Source organism: Battus philenor, unplaced genomic scaffold, assembly GCF_028537555.1.
Source record: "Battus philenor isolate CCGP_79_NKW_IND1 unplaced genomic scaffold, ilBatPhil1.0.hap1 SCAF_26, whole genome shotgun sequence".
Lineage (NCBI taxonomy): Eukaryota > Metazoa > Arthropoda > Insecta > Lepidoptera > Papilionidae > Battus > Battus philenor.
Genome location: NW_027181689.1, coordinates 2,212,674 through 2,227,319, shown reverse-complemented (window position 1 = coordinate 2,227,319; position 14,646 = coordinate 2,212,674). Strand labels below are relative to the sequence as shown.

Here is a 14,646-nt window from a genome sequence, read left to right as displayed (position 1 = left end):
ACCGATTTTATTACCATCTCTCATAATGTAAATATTTCTGCTTCAAACATCGAATCGGCACAAATAACTTCGAGTGATGAAAGTGAATTCGAACCTTCGATTCCGAAAAAAAGAATGAGAGTAATTTACTTTTTGTTCTTCTGTTTAATGTATATTGTAATTAAATTAAAAAAAAAACAGTTTTTCCGTAATATAATAAATATTTCAACATGTCAATGCATTCTTATTTTTATTTATGTGTACACCTAAAATTATTGAAAAAAAATCATAACTGTTAAATAGCAAAATTATGCGTTTTTGGCGAGTTTTCCGATATACACGGTTTTTACTTGAAAATTTTTGATTTTCGATTTACACGTATTGCTCAGGAACGTATCTACCGTGTAAGTCGAGGGATAGGTGTATAGTCTGTTAAAGTCGTCGGAAACTAGATACTGGCCAATTTAAGCAGGAATATTTACGTGGGAAGGGGGAATATACTCGTATATCCAGGTATGAATGTTTTACGATTGAAATGACGATGATGATATAGTCTGGAAGTGTTGGGTTCTCGCAGTCTAATCAAATCATCCAGTTGGCAAACGACCTCGTCATATTTAGTATTAAAAGAACGTGATGCGTGGTCGGAGGTATTTCTTGTTAATGCCTCTTGTGTACATATATTTTATGTTGTGGGTAGAAGACCATGAGCGTAATAGACGAGACGCTTATGGATGTAATGTTAAATAAATTATTCTGTATCTTCGGTGCGACAAAGTCGTTTTCTATATTCGGTGAGGCTAATTTGTCGTACATGTACACGATGCGACAGAATTATTCTGTATGTTCTTTCAACGAAATTGTTGTCTACAATTTCGTTTTTTGATGCTACAAAGTTTTTCTACTTTTTGTGGCACAAATTATTTTCCGTTAGGTGATATTAAATTGTTCTACGTTACCTGCCACAAAATTGTTCTTCGTTACTTGTCACAAAATTGTTCTACGTTGGGTGCCACACAATTGTTCTACGTTAGGTGCTACAAAATTGTTTTCCTTTAGGTGCTACTAGATTGCTCTACGTTAGGTGCTACTAAATTGTTCTACGTTAGGTGTTACAAAATTGTTCTACGTTAGGTGCTACAAAATTATTTCACTTTAGGTGTTACAAAGTTGTTCTGCGTTAGGTACCACAAAATTGTTCTACATTAGGTGTTACAAAATTGTTCTAGATCCGATGTAATATAATTGTTGCCTGTGTTCGGCGTTACAAATTGTTTCTCGATATTACGTGCTACAAAATTGTCCTAAGTTCGGTGCATTAAAATTGTTAAGTGGCTCAAAAAGGTTTTCTACATTCAGTGTGACAAAGTATTTCGGTGCTCTCAGCTTTTATGGTTTTTATTGCTTCGTCGAACTCAAATATCTCGGATGTGAGAGCGGTTAAATGGAACTGTAGTAATCCGTGTGATGCCGATGACATTTGGTAAGGTATCTTTTATCGCGACAGTGCCGGTGGCAATTTCCAGTAGTGGACGTTCGTCGCAGTCAATAATGACGGGTGATAACAGCGAGTAAAACGATTACTTCATCCGATAGTGAGTCAACGCACCTCACGTTGGGCTCCGTGATAAGCTGTTTAAGTCCACGACTTGAGCGACTATAGTGACCATTTAATACATGTCAAAAAGAATTTACTTCTTAATCCTAACAGGCAGATTAATTAAAAATTAGTTTAAGTATAATAAGTAAGAAAAGGACTAATATATAGCTACTTCCGCGAATGCAGTAGTTGTCGTGCAATAAAGTGCACCGCCCGCCAGCCCGCTGATAAATGCGCATGCGGCAAACAATGCGAATTACACAACTACCACCGTTAATTCACTCAACACGTGTTTCACCCCTCCACGGGGCATCCCCAGAAGTAATGTTACACCGATTAGTGCCAAACAAAAGAACTGTGAAAGGTTAAATATAATATAACAAAATATATCTAATAGATTCAGGCGTTACTTTGCGGAAGTCCATCTTAAGTAAGAAAAGGACTAATATAGTTACTTCGGTTTATGTAGCAGTAGTCGTGAAATAAAGTGCACCCCGCCCGCCAACCCGCTGATAGATCCGCATGCGGCAAACAATGCGAATTACACAAATACCACCGTTAAATCACTCAACACGTGTTTCACCCCTCCACGGGGCATCTTCAGGAGTAATGTTACACCGATTAGTACCAAATACAGATCTATTAGATATTTAAGTAAAATACTCCAGTTTGGTAAGGTCAACTTCGAGAAAGAGATCACTCGCTGAATGCAACGGGCAACCAGCGGAGGTGGAAGGGCCATCGGAAGCGTTTGAAAAGCTCTGAAAGATATTCTTATCCAAAATACCGCAATATGAAGGCAAATTTCTTTTACCAATATGTGTCCATATCGATCAGAGCCGTGGTTGTTTACGATGGACCTCATATAAAGGCTTAAGTTCTCTCAAAGAGCAATAAAGAGTGCTATTAATTTCTTCACTAGATCAATATCATAAATCAGAAGAAAATTTTGATGATCTCAGCGACCGTTTTTATTATTTAACAATAATTAAAATTGCAACGAATTTGCATGTTTCGTGGCCCATGTGCATTAGAGCGGTTTAGACACTGTTCTCGTGGCCACATCACTACTTTATTACACGCGGCGTTAATTGGTTATTAAGAAGCGACAGGAATGTGCGTGATTCACTTGCTAAGTGTACAAGTGGTGTCGTTGCATTGTATACATTTATATTATGACCGGCTTTTCCGACACCTTTCAAAGTTATTTATTTGCGTGCTTATCGCCTTACTAAGATAACAAATATAAGTTAGGAAAACGAGTCATAACAGAAAAAAAGTTGAAATCTAAAACTTAGCTTAACTTACGACTTTGTGCCTATGTCACTGCATTACTATACTGCATTTCGAATATATTTTTCTTTACGTTTGGGTCTTGTACATGATGTTTGGTTTAAAAGATTTAATTCACCCCTTTAAATCTTGTAAAGTTCTTTTAAAAATGTACATTTATCATTCTGAAATATTTTACATTAATTAATTTTTACAAGGCAGTAATTTCCGGATGTACAAAATATATAGTAACACATAGTAGTTTGATAATGTTTTTTTACGAATTGTTGCATATTTTTTTTCTGTAACGATTTTTAGACAGGATATGTACATTATGTATACATGCTTGTCCCTTTTTTTAGCCGAATGATGCCCACTGTAAGGCATAATCCCAAAGATCGCTAAGATGACCGGTCCTGCGCTACCTACATCCAGCGACAGACTACAACCTTAAATATGTCGTTGGTACATCTAGCATTAACTGAAAATAAATGAGCTATACATTGACCTCTTTGAAGCTTGTATATTTGTGAAGATATTTTATACTCTATCTGGATTAACACTGTTACCCTATTACTAATAATAGATATATATATATATATATATATATATATATATATATATATATATATATATATATTTCTTTTACTCGTTCCCTTTTTCTTATTTTTGGGACAGAGATATATTTTACAATGATTTTTTTACAAACTCCTATTTTCACCCTCTCTCATCTTTCACAGTTTCTCTTTCTCTTCCTTCTTCCACCTTTCATATTCTTTATCATTCTCACAGCATTCATTTACATTACATTCACGCATCGCCTCCCGTCCTTCGCTACATAACTTGAAATTTTAATTAAATATTCCAAACTGTCTATTTCTCTTTTAATTTACTTGAATATTCGTATTTTGTGTTATATTTTTACAATACTGTTATAACTTTCTCATTTTCGTTTCAATATTTTAAATAACTCAATATATTACAATGTCTAACATGGTTTTATTATGCTTAATTATATCGTTTAATTATCTTTTAACAAACACCGCAAGAAAGTCTGGCGGCTGTCTTCTTCCAAAAAGGAAGCGAAGCTGCCGCAAGTAATAATCACACACATTTCTGTTTCACAAGCCACTCTAAACTCTACATAAAGTAGGCTTTAGATTAGAGTCCCGAAGGCACTTAGCCTAAATCAAGTTTTCTAAACTTGACATAGCTTGAGGTCTCCTTTGGAAACCTGTGCTCGGGCCGTATATTACATGTAATATTACCAGATTGTATTTGAGAAGGGTCACAGCCTAAGTCGAATTTCTGTGATCAATATGACGCTGAAGCGTTTCCACTATACGAGCTTTAAGTTATCTTCCATGGCTGCAGTGAACTGTTATGGAAAGAAAACATTTCCCTGTCTTACGTTAACAAGGTAGACAGACAACCTTTTTAAGTTCTTCTGAAGACGCTGGATGCTAAATCCATGACGGAGGCGTTTTATGGTTGAAATGATAATGATATATAGAATTCTACGTTTATATGCACATGGGTAATGCCGGTCGTAGATCCCGAAATACTTCCGTATCCCCATAGGCACAACCTTGGGAATATATTTCACAGCCGTAACAATATCTTTGTTTACATCTTTTAATCGAAACCTTATCACAAAGGCTTAAGGTTGAATATACCATGTGCACGTTTAGCGAAAACACAGTAAATTAGCAATAACCAACGCGTCAGGTGAGTTATGTACTGTATTTTCGTTCAGCTGCGCATTCTTAACCGGCGCAAGGCGTTAACGGCTCTATTGTACGCACATTATAGTCGATTTTAGATCGTCCCGGGTGTGGTGTGATCTTGAAAGCGGTCCAAGATATGCGATGTTATCACACCGGTCGTTGATAAACACGGGAGGCTGCGGAGACAACGGCTGCAATTATCCCGACACTTGCGTGTGTTCATATTGGTGCTAATTTCTACACATGATTAATTGTGAGGGTATTACAATACATCGAACATTTGCCGGACAGACAATTCACCTACTGACACAGATTCGAAAATATGAAATGTAAAACAATTTTGATATTTTAAGAAGAGATTGATAGAAGTTATTGCACTGTCGTATTCAAATAGAAAAAAAAAAATAATGGAATTATTGCAGAGTTATCACTATATTTATTGATTAAACGCGTTATAAATTAATAAATTTTGTGGTCGCTTAATTCTTACCTATGCAGCTGTTTAACCATAATAAAAATTCCTAGTGCGTGGGCTGACAAACCTGCGAAGTTTATAAAGAACTGTAAAATGCGAAAATTTACGTAAAAAATTTGACCGTCGTCAAAATGTCACTTAGATGATTTGTCTATTTATGTTGGAATGTAATGGGCGCTTCTCCTCAAGAAGCACCTGACGTTATTTTAATAATGTCAAAGTACCTTACTGTGCTCTGTATTAAAAAAGAGACGCCTTCTTTCCTTGTACCGCGTTGACCGTGTCATATTTTATGTTAAAATGTTATTCAATATGTCGATTATTATTCCATCAATTTATAATATGAATGAATGTGTAAAAATGCTTAATAATTTTTACGATTTTTTCTAACATTAATGTAAAAAAAAGTTGTTAATTTTAATCTACCAATGGTATCTTTCTAAACATTACCTGGGATCTTATTGCATTTACGCAATTAGATAAAACGGAAGAATACGCTTATGCTACGAATGCCGTGAAATGCTCAGAATTACAGCATCGGTTCTGATGGAACTCAGTGTCCATCTATGTGCACAAAGCGGATTTTTTACTTTTTCGCTTACAAAAACATGAATAGCGGTGACAATTTGGAAAAATATCATATCATTGGAAAAGCTATTCATCAACCAGAGCAATGGTAAACCTGCTGTAAAGGACTGAGATTTGTGATTGTAGGTCACGTGTTCGAATCCCGTGATATATAATTCATACTTATATTAATTATATAGCATTGCCACAGGCGATTATATTTCCCATAGATGCCTTTGGCCCATGCCATGCAGTGGGCTTCTATAGGCTGAAACGAGGAAAAGCAGATGGAGGGAGACTACGAGGCCGCAGTCTCATAGGATGGTCTGATATAAGCCCGATATCACAGTAGCTGATGCAATACACATCAGCACAGATTGCGTTACAATATTTCTTGAAAGGATCATGATCCGGAGTAGTGAGGAATACGACGCAAAGAGGATTGTGAATGCAAAAGAAAGTCCAAAGAAAGATTTGTTAAATCGATTGTTAGGTACACAAAATTAGTTAAATAGCTACGTGACAAAGTAGCTTCTAACTCGAGTCGAGAGCAAGTAGATTCATTGTATGCCATTCGTACTGTTGCAGTCGCAATGCTCGTCCCAGGAGCGGCTGCTGGCGGTTCAGCCGGCCTGCGAGCCGCCACGAGCTCCTTGTCCGCACTGCCACCAGCACCAGAACTCGCTCAAGTAAGTTTAACACGCATTTTAATGTGGTACAGAAGACGAATGGTAATATAAACAATTTACTTGTATGGTCTTCCGACCAATTTATCGTTTTTACTTCAAGGAAATTTTGTTCTACCGTTAATATAACACTTTGATTAATAATTGTACTTTAATTCATAAAACTTATTTCTTCTTCAAAGTGCAGCGGAAGAGCAATCTTCTACTAGCTCTTCTGACTGCTTTTAATATCGCTTGTCATTGGCCATCTTGATGAATTTATAAAATACGTTGCATACATTTTATGCAAGTGCATATGTACTTAAATTGTTCAAACATGTTGACCACGCAGTTTTAATATTAAATTAAAAACAATTACAAATTTCATCGGCGGAATGTAGTAGTAATAGTAATTAATGGAGATGAATCACCTGGAGCTGTTTGATATTTAGGAACCTTAAACCACTAAACTAAAGACAAGGATATACATTTTACCTAAACTTATCTTCTCACGACAATCTTATTTTTTCAATTGATTTCCTTTTAAATATATCATTATCTATACAAATAAATAAAATTGAAGTGTCTGTTCTCAATATATATATATATATATATATATATATATATATATATATCTGTCCGTCTGTCTATTTGTACCGGCTAATCTCCGAAATGTTTGGAGCGATTTTGACGAGTTTTATATTAGCAGGTAGCTGATGTAATAAGGAGTAACTCTTTTTTTTATTTATTGCCGAGTATTGTACGATCATTATGCAAAATTGCACCCAAACGTCAAGGCCATAGAGTCCATAGTAAATTAGATTTATGTATCTTCATTTCTATCGGAATCATCTTAAGAGATAAATAAATTTTTATATGATTACTCTACTCGGCGTGCTCTAATTCAATGAAAACGTTACACAGAACTCTATGGAAATATGATAAGGTAGTGAATAATGAGATGTTTATTTGGGGAAGAAGATGCTTCCTGATCGATCGCGGAAGATCGTCGTGCTCCGCTGGAGGCCATGCCGAATGGCGTACGGAAGTGATAATGGGCCGATTGAACGAAATTTATTGGGAAACGTACGAATTTATTGAGCGCTACTGTCATTTAAACAGTTATTTAGCTCATAAATAAGTAAATATTTTATTTATCTCTAGGCTATTTATTTCGCTGTGTTACTTATAAATACAATATCGAAATCAATTTGATATTTTTAGTTGAAAAAATTAGATGAAATCAATTTATTCGACATTGGAAGCTTTAACAAAACTCTTATTGATCAACTTTTTTTAACTCTGCTTCGCAAGGTGTTATACTTGTGGAGATGAATCTTTTAATAGTTTAAGAATACAGATTTAACATATAAACTTTATCAGGTATAGCCTAAATGAAATCAAATTATCAAGCGACATCACTGCCAAAGATTCTGATCATTTAAATATTTACTTATTGTATAATATGGCTGTTCTATCAATTCACTTGTGATATTCGTTATGAGTTTCGTAAGTGGTAGTCCAATAGTGTTTTGCGGAATTTTATTTTAAAAAACCTGACTCCGTTTACTACAAATGAGTTAGACTTTTTGCAGTCGAAACTTAGATACGGATAGTTTTTCACGGTGCCTTGTAATACTTGTCAATTCTAGCTTAGGGTTTCTGAACACGGGCCACCGGCTGTAGCCACAAAATCCTGCCGCCGCCATGTTTTCTATAGAACGCCGGTGCTGCAAATCGGCCACTTTCTATAAATTGTAGTACATATAAAATGTTTAGTATGTGTTATCTGTTAGTCATCTTAGCAACATATATGCAATGATTGTATATAGTACCTAAATACACTGACTGGGAGAATTTTACCTTTTACAGCTGCAGTTACAGTTTCAGATAGTCTTTCAGAGTCAAAAGGATATGACCTAATCTTCCTTTGACAATTATTTAGGACTTTATAAACTATTGTAGTAAAAATATTCTGGCACAGAGATGCTTTAACAGTATCAATTTTAAACACTGCTATTCATGATGTAATCCTTTTCGATAAACATAAATTTAATTTGTTGAAAATTAAAATATTTTGTATTTTCGACCTCTTGTTGATTTTTAATGTATCCACGATTTATTTGCGAGGTGTATGTTTGCAGCAGCTCGCAGGGCTCCGGCATGAACTGGGCGTCGTTGTCGGACAGCGGGGGCAGCGGGCACGCGCCGAGAGCGCCCTCACCGCGTGCAGCGCCTTCGCCCCGCGCCCCGCCCAAGCGTGTTCGCAGTCGCAGCCTCAGGTTCGAAGTTCAATCCATTACTTTGACTCTATCGCTAAACGTACATTTAATAAGGTTCCACGAGATACCTTAGACATTTTTTTCTTAGTTTAAAATCTAAATTAAAAAGTTTATTATTAAATAAATCTTTACAATATTTAAGACTTATTTAAGAAGTAAGAAAAGGACTAATATTTAGCCACTTCCGCACATGCAGTGGTAGTCGTGCAACAAAGTGCACCGCCCGCCAGCCCGCTGATAAATGCGTATGCGGCAAACAAGTTATGTTACACCGATTAGAACACTCTGTGTTTGGCACTAATCGGTGTAACATAACTCCTGGAGATGTCCCGTGGAGGGGTGAAACACGTGTTGAGTGAGTTAACGGTGGTAATTGTGTAATTCGCATTGTTGCGGAAGTGGCTAAATATTGGTCCCTTTCTTACTTATTTGTTGATCTTAATGTGTGGAAATTATTTACTCAATTTATTTGCGTGGTTGATATTAAAAGGAAACATCAAACATTGTTACGTTTGAATTAAAAGTTAGCAACCGTTTAGTTTCTGACCGGTTTTTCTCAGTAAATCAGCAAACCGAATCGGTAGTAGATTATGTGTGCCATTTGCACCTGCGGTCTCTACAAATGGCATTTGAGCAGCATTGTAAGTCAGATAGAAAAAAATTGACTTCAAGTCGTAATTAAGAATACTTAAAAATATTTGCTATTGTATGTTACACCAACGTTATAAAGGCAGGCTTTTACCACGCCTGGGCGACCGTCTACTCATCCATTTCCGAGAACCAAAATTGAAGGCAACAGAAATACTTTTAAGGTTATTGTAATTAAACATTAACTTAAATATTTTGATAAGAATTAATATGAGTGGAATAACGCAAGAGTGAGCCACGCCTTCTCTTAAAGGGCTTATTGTAATTAAAAAACTGTTTGCCAAGTTAAAATCATATTTACATTTGTAAAATGTTTAAAAATAGAACTCTACAAGAAAAAGATATTTCCCTTTGGATATAATAAATGATGAACCTTCATATAACATGGTTTCTGAATGTACATTGAAGATGGTTTCTGAACGTTCATAGAAGATGATTTCTGAACGTACATTGAAGATGGTTTCTGAACGTATTTTTATATATTGTTTTTATTGTAATGGACGCATAGTAGAGCGTTGTAGATTAGGTGCGCATAAAGCGTGTTAGATTAGCATTTGACGATACGAATGTTGGGCGCAGTTCGCCGTCACGCTCGCCGGGCGGGTCGGGCGGAGAGGGCGCGCGCGAGGACGCCGTCAGCGCCATGTCCGCGCTCTTCGCCGCGCGCTTCCCCGCCGCCCAGAAGCACATGGATGACAGGTCAGCGTATAGGCACACCCACACACACGCATATCCACGCACACCCACGCGCACGCACGTACATACACGTACACCCACGCGCACACATACATACACGCACACTTACTCACACGCACATACATACACGCACATCTGGCCATGCACATAAACATTTTTTTAATTTAATTTCGTTTTACAATGGTACAGTTTTTTTACAAATATTTCACCATATGAACTATTTATTTGATTTGGTGCTTAAATTCACTTATATCTGCACTTACATTATGAAGTAAATAAATAAGTCTGAATTAATATAGCTCTGCGGTAAGCTAAATTCCTTTAACAGTTTACATTTAATTACAAAATAAATAACTACAACCTTACAAAACTACTAAATAGAACAAAAACTATAATCTTAATACCCGTTGTTTTAAAAGTCAATCTCATCTCTTGTTTTCAGGAGTAAACCTTTACTGTTATAAGTGGTTAATTTGAGAGTAGTAAAGAATGAATTCAAATTTTAAACTGAATACGTGTTTAAAGATACTGTTGACATATACACGACATGTTAATCGATTGTATGTATAATTCTTTCTCGACAAATGATTTTTTTTATTAGTGTACTAAATAAGGAACAACAATTTCTGTTGTAATTTAGTTTGATTTATAGCTTTTTTTATAAATGTAAGATATAATAGAATCTTACAACGAGTGATGCTTATATCATTATAATAATCTTCAACATTCTTCTCTATTTTTATTTCGTAGATTGCGGGGTCTAATCGATGAGTTGACGGAGTTGGATAAGAAGCCGGATCGACCGCCCATCGAGAGATTTGTACAGAGACAGGTCAGTCGGACAGCTTTTAATGAAGTGTGGTGATTTATTAATTTATGTAGTTTTTAAGGAAAACTTGCAAGTATGTGCAGTGTGTGTAATGGACCCAGAAACTGTGTCCGTCACCCTTGGACTCGTTGTCAAGCTTGCAATCGTTTAATGGGTCATAGAGAGGCTTGTGCTTGGTATTTAACTATGAGATTGAATCAGAATGAGGACATCTGTACACTTAAGAAAGTAATAGATATACCATATCGGATTGAAGAATTGGAGTGGCAGCGGGCAAGGTTCTGGAATGGAGTCAAGGGGCCGTCAAGCGCAGCGTGAGATGTCAGCCCACAAGGTGGATATACCAACTTGACAAAGCCACGTTCAAACGGTCCTATTGGAAATCTATGGCGAAAGCCGATGGTTTCGTGTATGTAATTAACGTGAATTAGGCAGAACCATGGTCATTAGAGCCCATAGGTTCTCGAGTGTCGAACAGGAGCCGGTAGACGCGGCGTGGATTGACCCCCCCCCCCCCTCCAAGTAGACCGACGACATAGTCGCGAGTAGTTGCTGGATGTTGGCAGCAGAAGGCAGTAGGCAGCACGAAGAAGGTAGAACGTACACTCCCCCCCCCCTGTTTAGAAACACTGCTGGGGGTTATGTGTTGAGCAACTTTTGTGTTGCCTATTAGAAATAAACGATATGTTAACGACAGTCTATTTCCTCTTAAGGAAGTAGTTAACAAACTAAGTTACTCTTACAAGAGAAGACTTTTGAGTTCATTTTTGAGTTGCAACTATAAATATTAGACAAGTTGTAAAATTACCGGTGATCACGGTTAGTAAGATGAAGGTATGTGTGTGCAGGTTTTGGAGATGGCGCGCGACTGCCTGCACAAGTCTGAGTCCAAACAGGTGACCAGCACCTATTTCTACGACATGGCGGACAGTCTGGATAGGCTACTGGCCGAGGTAAGTTTGTTACAATTATAAGAGAATAACAATTAACACTACACTATTGTGTATATATATATATATATATATATATATATATCGTAATTATAGTACTATAATTACGAAATATATATATATAGATTACCCGGTGTTAATATTCCACATCGACCTTTGGAAAGAGACAATCGGGCTAATTTCGGCTTCGTAGAGCATTATCTCAGTCCCACACTACTTATGTGACGTTTTGTCAGTCGTTTTATTTTGTGCGACAGAGATAACGCGTTGTTGACCTGTTTCTCTCTAACAGGACATCGGATGTTTACACCATCTTCCAGACAGCTTGCTCCTTAAAGAGGAGTCTAAAAATACATCTTATAATTTAAGTTCACGGACCCCTCCGTTCCGTGAACTCACTTCCGATGAAGCTGTAAGAGCCGCAAAGCTAACAGCACCAACATCATACGAGACAATAGACAATAGACATCTTATGTCTCGTTTAGATTGCGCTTTAATTTCTACTCTATTTATAGGTAGTCGGCTGTATTTATAACTAGTTGTAAACAGTGAATAAATATAAATAAATAAATAATATTATGCATGACATTTTATGATTTTGAATTGACGGAACCCGATTGTTTTTAATGATTTTGTTGCGGTGGATCTGCCCAGATTTCAGCTTGACGTTAATTAATGGGACAACATGAGTAAGTATTTATAACGTGCAGACTCGAGAGAAGTCGTCGGAGGCAGGCGCGCAAGTGGCGCCGCTGGTGACGCGGTTGGTGCTGGCCATGGCGCGTCCAGCCCGTCTGCTGGAGTGCCTGGAGTTCGATCCCGAGCGCTTCTACCGTCTGCTGGAAGCTGCCGAGGGACATGCGCGTCAAGCCCAGGTTAGTGTAATTCTCATATTCCAAATCGTAGATAGACTTAGTTTCCTGTTGTCTACTATTTATTATTAAAATAAATATTATTTTAATAGCGGTGTGCGGTGTGTATAGTATATGAAAAATGTGATATACTAAGTATCCCCCATCCGCATCATGGGGCTCGCACCGCCTTATGTGTTTAGTAGGTAGTTTGAAAATATAATTTATTAGAACTCCCCCTGAAACCCAATTGTGGGTGAAATTTTTCAAGAAATCCATTCTTAGTTGACCTCTGCTCAACGAAAGTAATAATCCGACCAAATTTCAAGTCTCCAGAGATATCGTGATGAGTCAGTTCATGGGTAATAATATATTAAATACATAGTAACTATAAGAAATAGTATTGAAAAATAATACTACAAATATGTCTGGTGTACTACGGACAATGGCAATGTATGATCATAGATATGCCTTGTTTAATGAAATAAATTAATTTAGACCTGTTTAGTTTGTATCATTGTATGTATGTTTGTTCTCCAGGGCATAACTACGGATATCCCTCAGTACATTATTCACAAGCTGGGATTATCTCGCGATCCGTTGGCCGAACTTCACGCGCCGCCGCCCCCTCCCCCGCCGCCACCGCCACAGAACTCCTCACCCTCCAAGTAAGTGCTACTTCATCATCTCAGCCGATGGACACCTTCTGCCAAAGATCGAGACAGATAAGTAAGGGTACACACCTAAGTTTTCTTTTTGTCACTCTTGGAGGCTACGAGATGCCAGCACATCAGGGTATTACCACACCTAGTTCATGGATTCTGTTCTCTTTGGCGCTTTTAAATAGGAATGTTTTAAGTATTGACAGTCTAAGCTCATAGCCGATATTTACTGTTTTATTGATATCTAAATAAAATAAATCTTTAAAAAAGAATAAATAAAAATCATTTTTATTAAGACACCAATTTTTTTTTGGTAAAAAATGTAAATAAATATTAAAAATAAACATTAGATAAATGAGGAAATTTTTAAATACCATTAAGTATATCATTGTATGTAATTATATTATCACTATTTTTGCTGTGTATTGAGTAGGAAAAACATTTTGTAAGTCACCGTTCTTTATTATAAAGACTAAAGCAATAAGCTATCGCTCTGGAATACTAGTTATTTATTTTATCTATCGGATTGACAATATGCTATGATGATTCGAAGTCTACTGGGTTAGCAAAAAGTTATAATAATTAGTTTTTGGAAAATAAATTTTATTATAAAATTTGATTGTAGCTTTCTAATTATGTCAGCCGATAGATGTCCACTGCAAGGCATTGGCTTTTCCAACGATCGCCACAATCACCGGTCTATGTCACTTATAACTTAGATAACTTAAGTTTTACTACCTTTAACATAGGATTCTTTAAGTCAAAAGTGAATAGGTATCTTCTAGGTAAGCATGTAGCAATAGACCTCATCATCATCGCTTAACATAAGTCAAGACAGAAGTCAAGTGATTTGCCCATAATTTACAATTACACGTATTACCTTGCAGGAGTCGCGGTAGGCAGTCGCCGCCTGGAGCGCCCCCAGGAGGAGCTCCCCCATCGGAGAACGACTACCACGTCATCAAGCTCATCTCCAACGGCGCTTATGGAGCTGTTTATCTAGTCAAGCACAAGCTAACTCGGCAGAGGTCAGTGCATATGCACTTAGCACTCGCTGCTGTGTATTTTGACAATTACTGTGTTTGTGTGTGTGATGAAACTTCCAGTGTATGTGCATGATGGACGTGTAAATAGCAACGTCTCTGCAGACAAATTAAATCCGATAATACAGTAAGATGTAGCGGTTCGAGGCGAAGTAGCCAAAGGGAGCCCTTTTGATTTATTTAAAAGAGGTTTTAATAAACCACCATTAGTATTCTGTATCTAGAACCCGCTGAAACTGCAGATGCCACTTGGGCAGCATTGTACAGTCGTTGAACAGTCCGAACGATTTGATCTCTCAAGACACTAAGATGTTGGATGCAAGATTGTTGCTAATATATGTATATATGTATTTATGTAAATAGCAATAGCTCGTTTTAATATTTGAATAAGTTATTGACT

At 36.9% G+C, this 14,646-nt stretch overlaps 1 protein-coding gene across 1 annotated transcript in view; it reads left to right on the top strand.

The window, feature by feature from the left end:
• Positions 1-14,646, top strand: part of dop (microtubule-associated serine/threonine (MAST) protein kinase dop) — a 132,843-nt gene that overhangs the window by 90,816 nt on the left and 27,381 nt on the right. The window contains exons 6-13 of the mRNA XM_068768613.1: positions 6,209-6,309; positions 8,430-8,567; positions 9,795-9,914; positions 10,662-10,743; positions 11,589-11,693; positions 12,401-12,565; positions 13,082-13,209; positions 14,091-14,231. Of these exons, the coding sequence (XP_068624714.1) occupies positions 6,209-6,309; positions 8,430-8,567; positions 9,795-9,914; positions 10,662-10,743; positions 11,589-11,693; positions 12,401-12,565; positions 13,082-13,209; positions 14,091-14,231 (980 nt within the window). The remainder of the gene's footprint in view (positions 1-6,208; positions 6,310-8,429; positions 8,568-9,794; positions 9,915-10,661; positions 10,744-11,588; positions 11,694-12,400; positions 12,566-13,081; positions 13,210-14,090; positions 14,232-14,646) is intronic.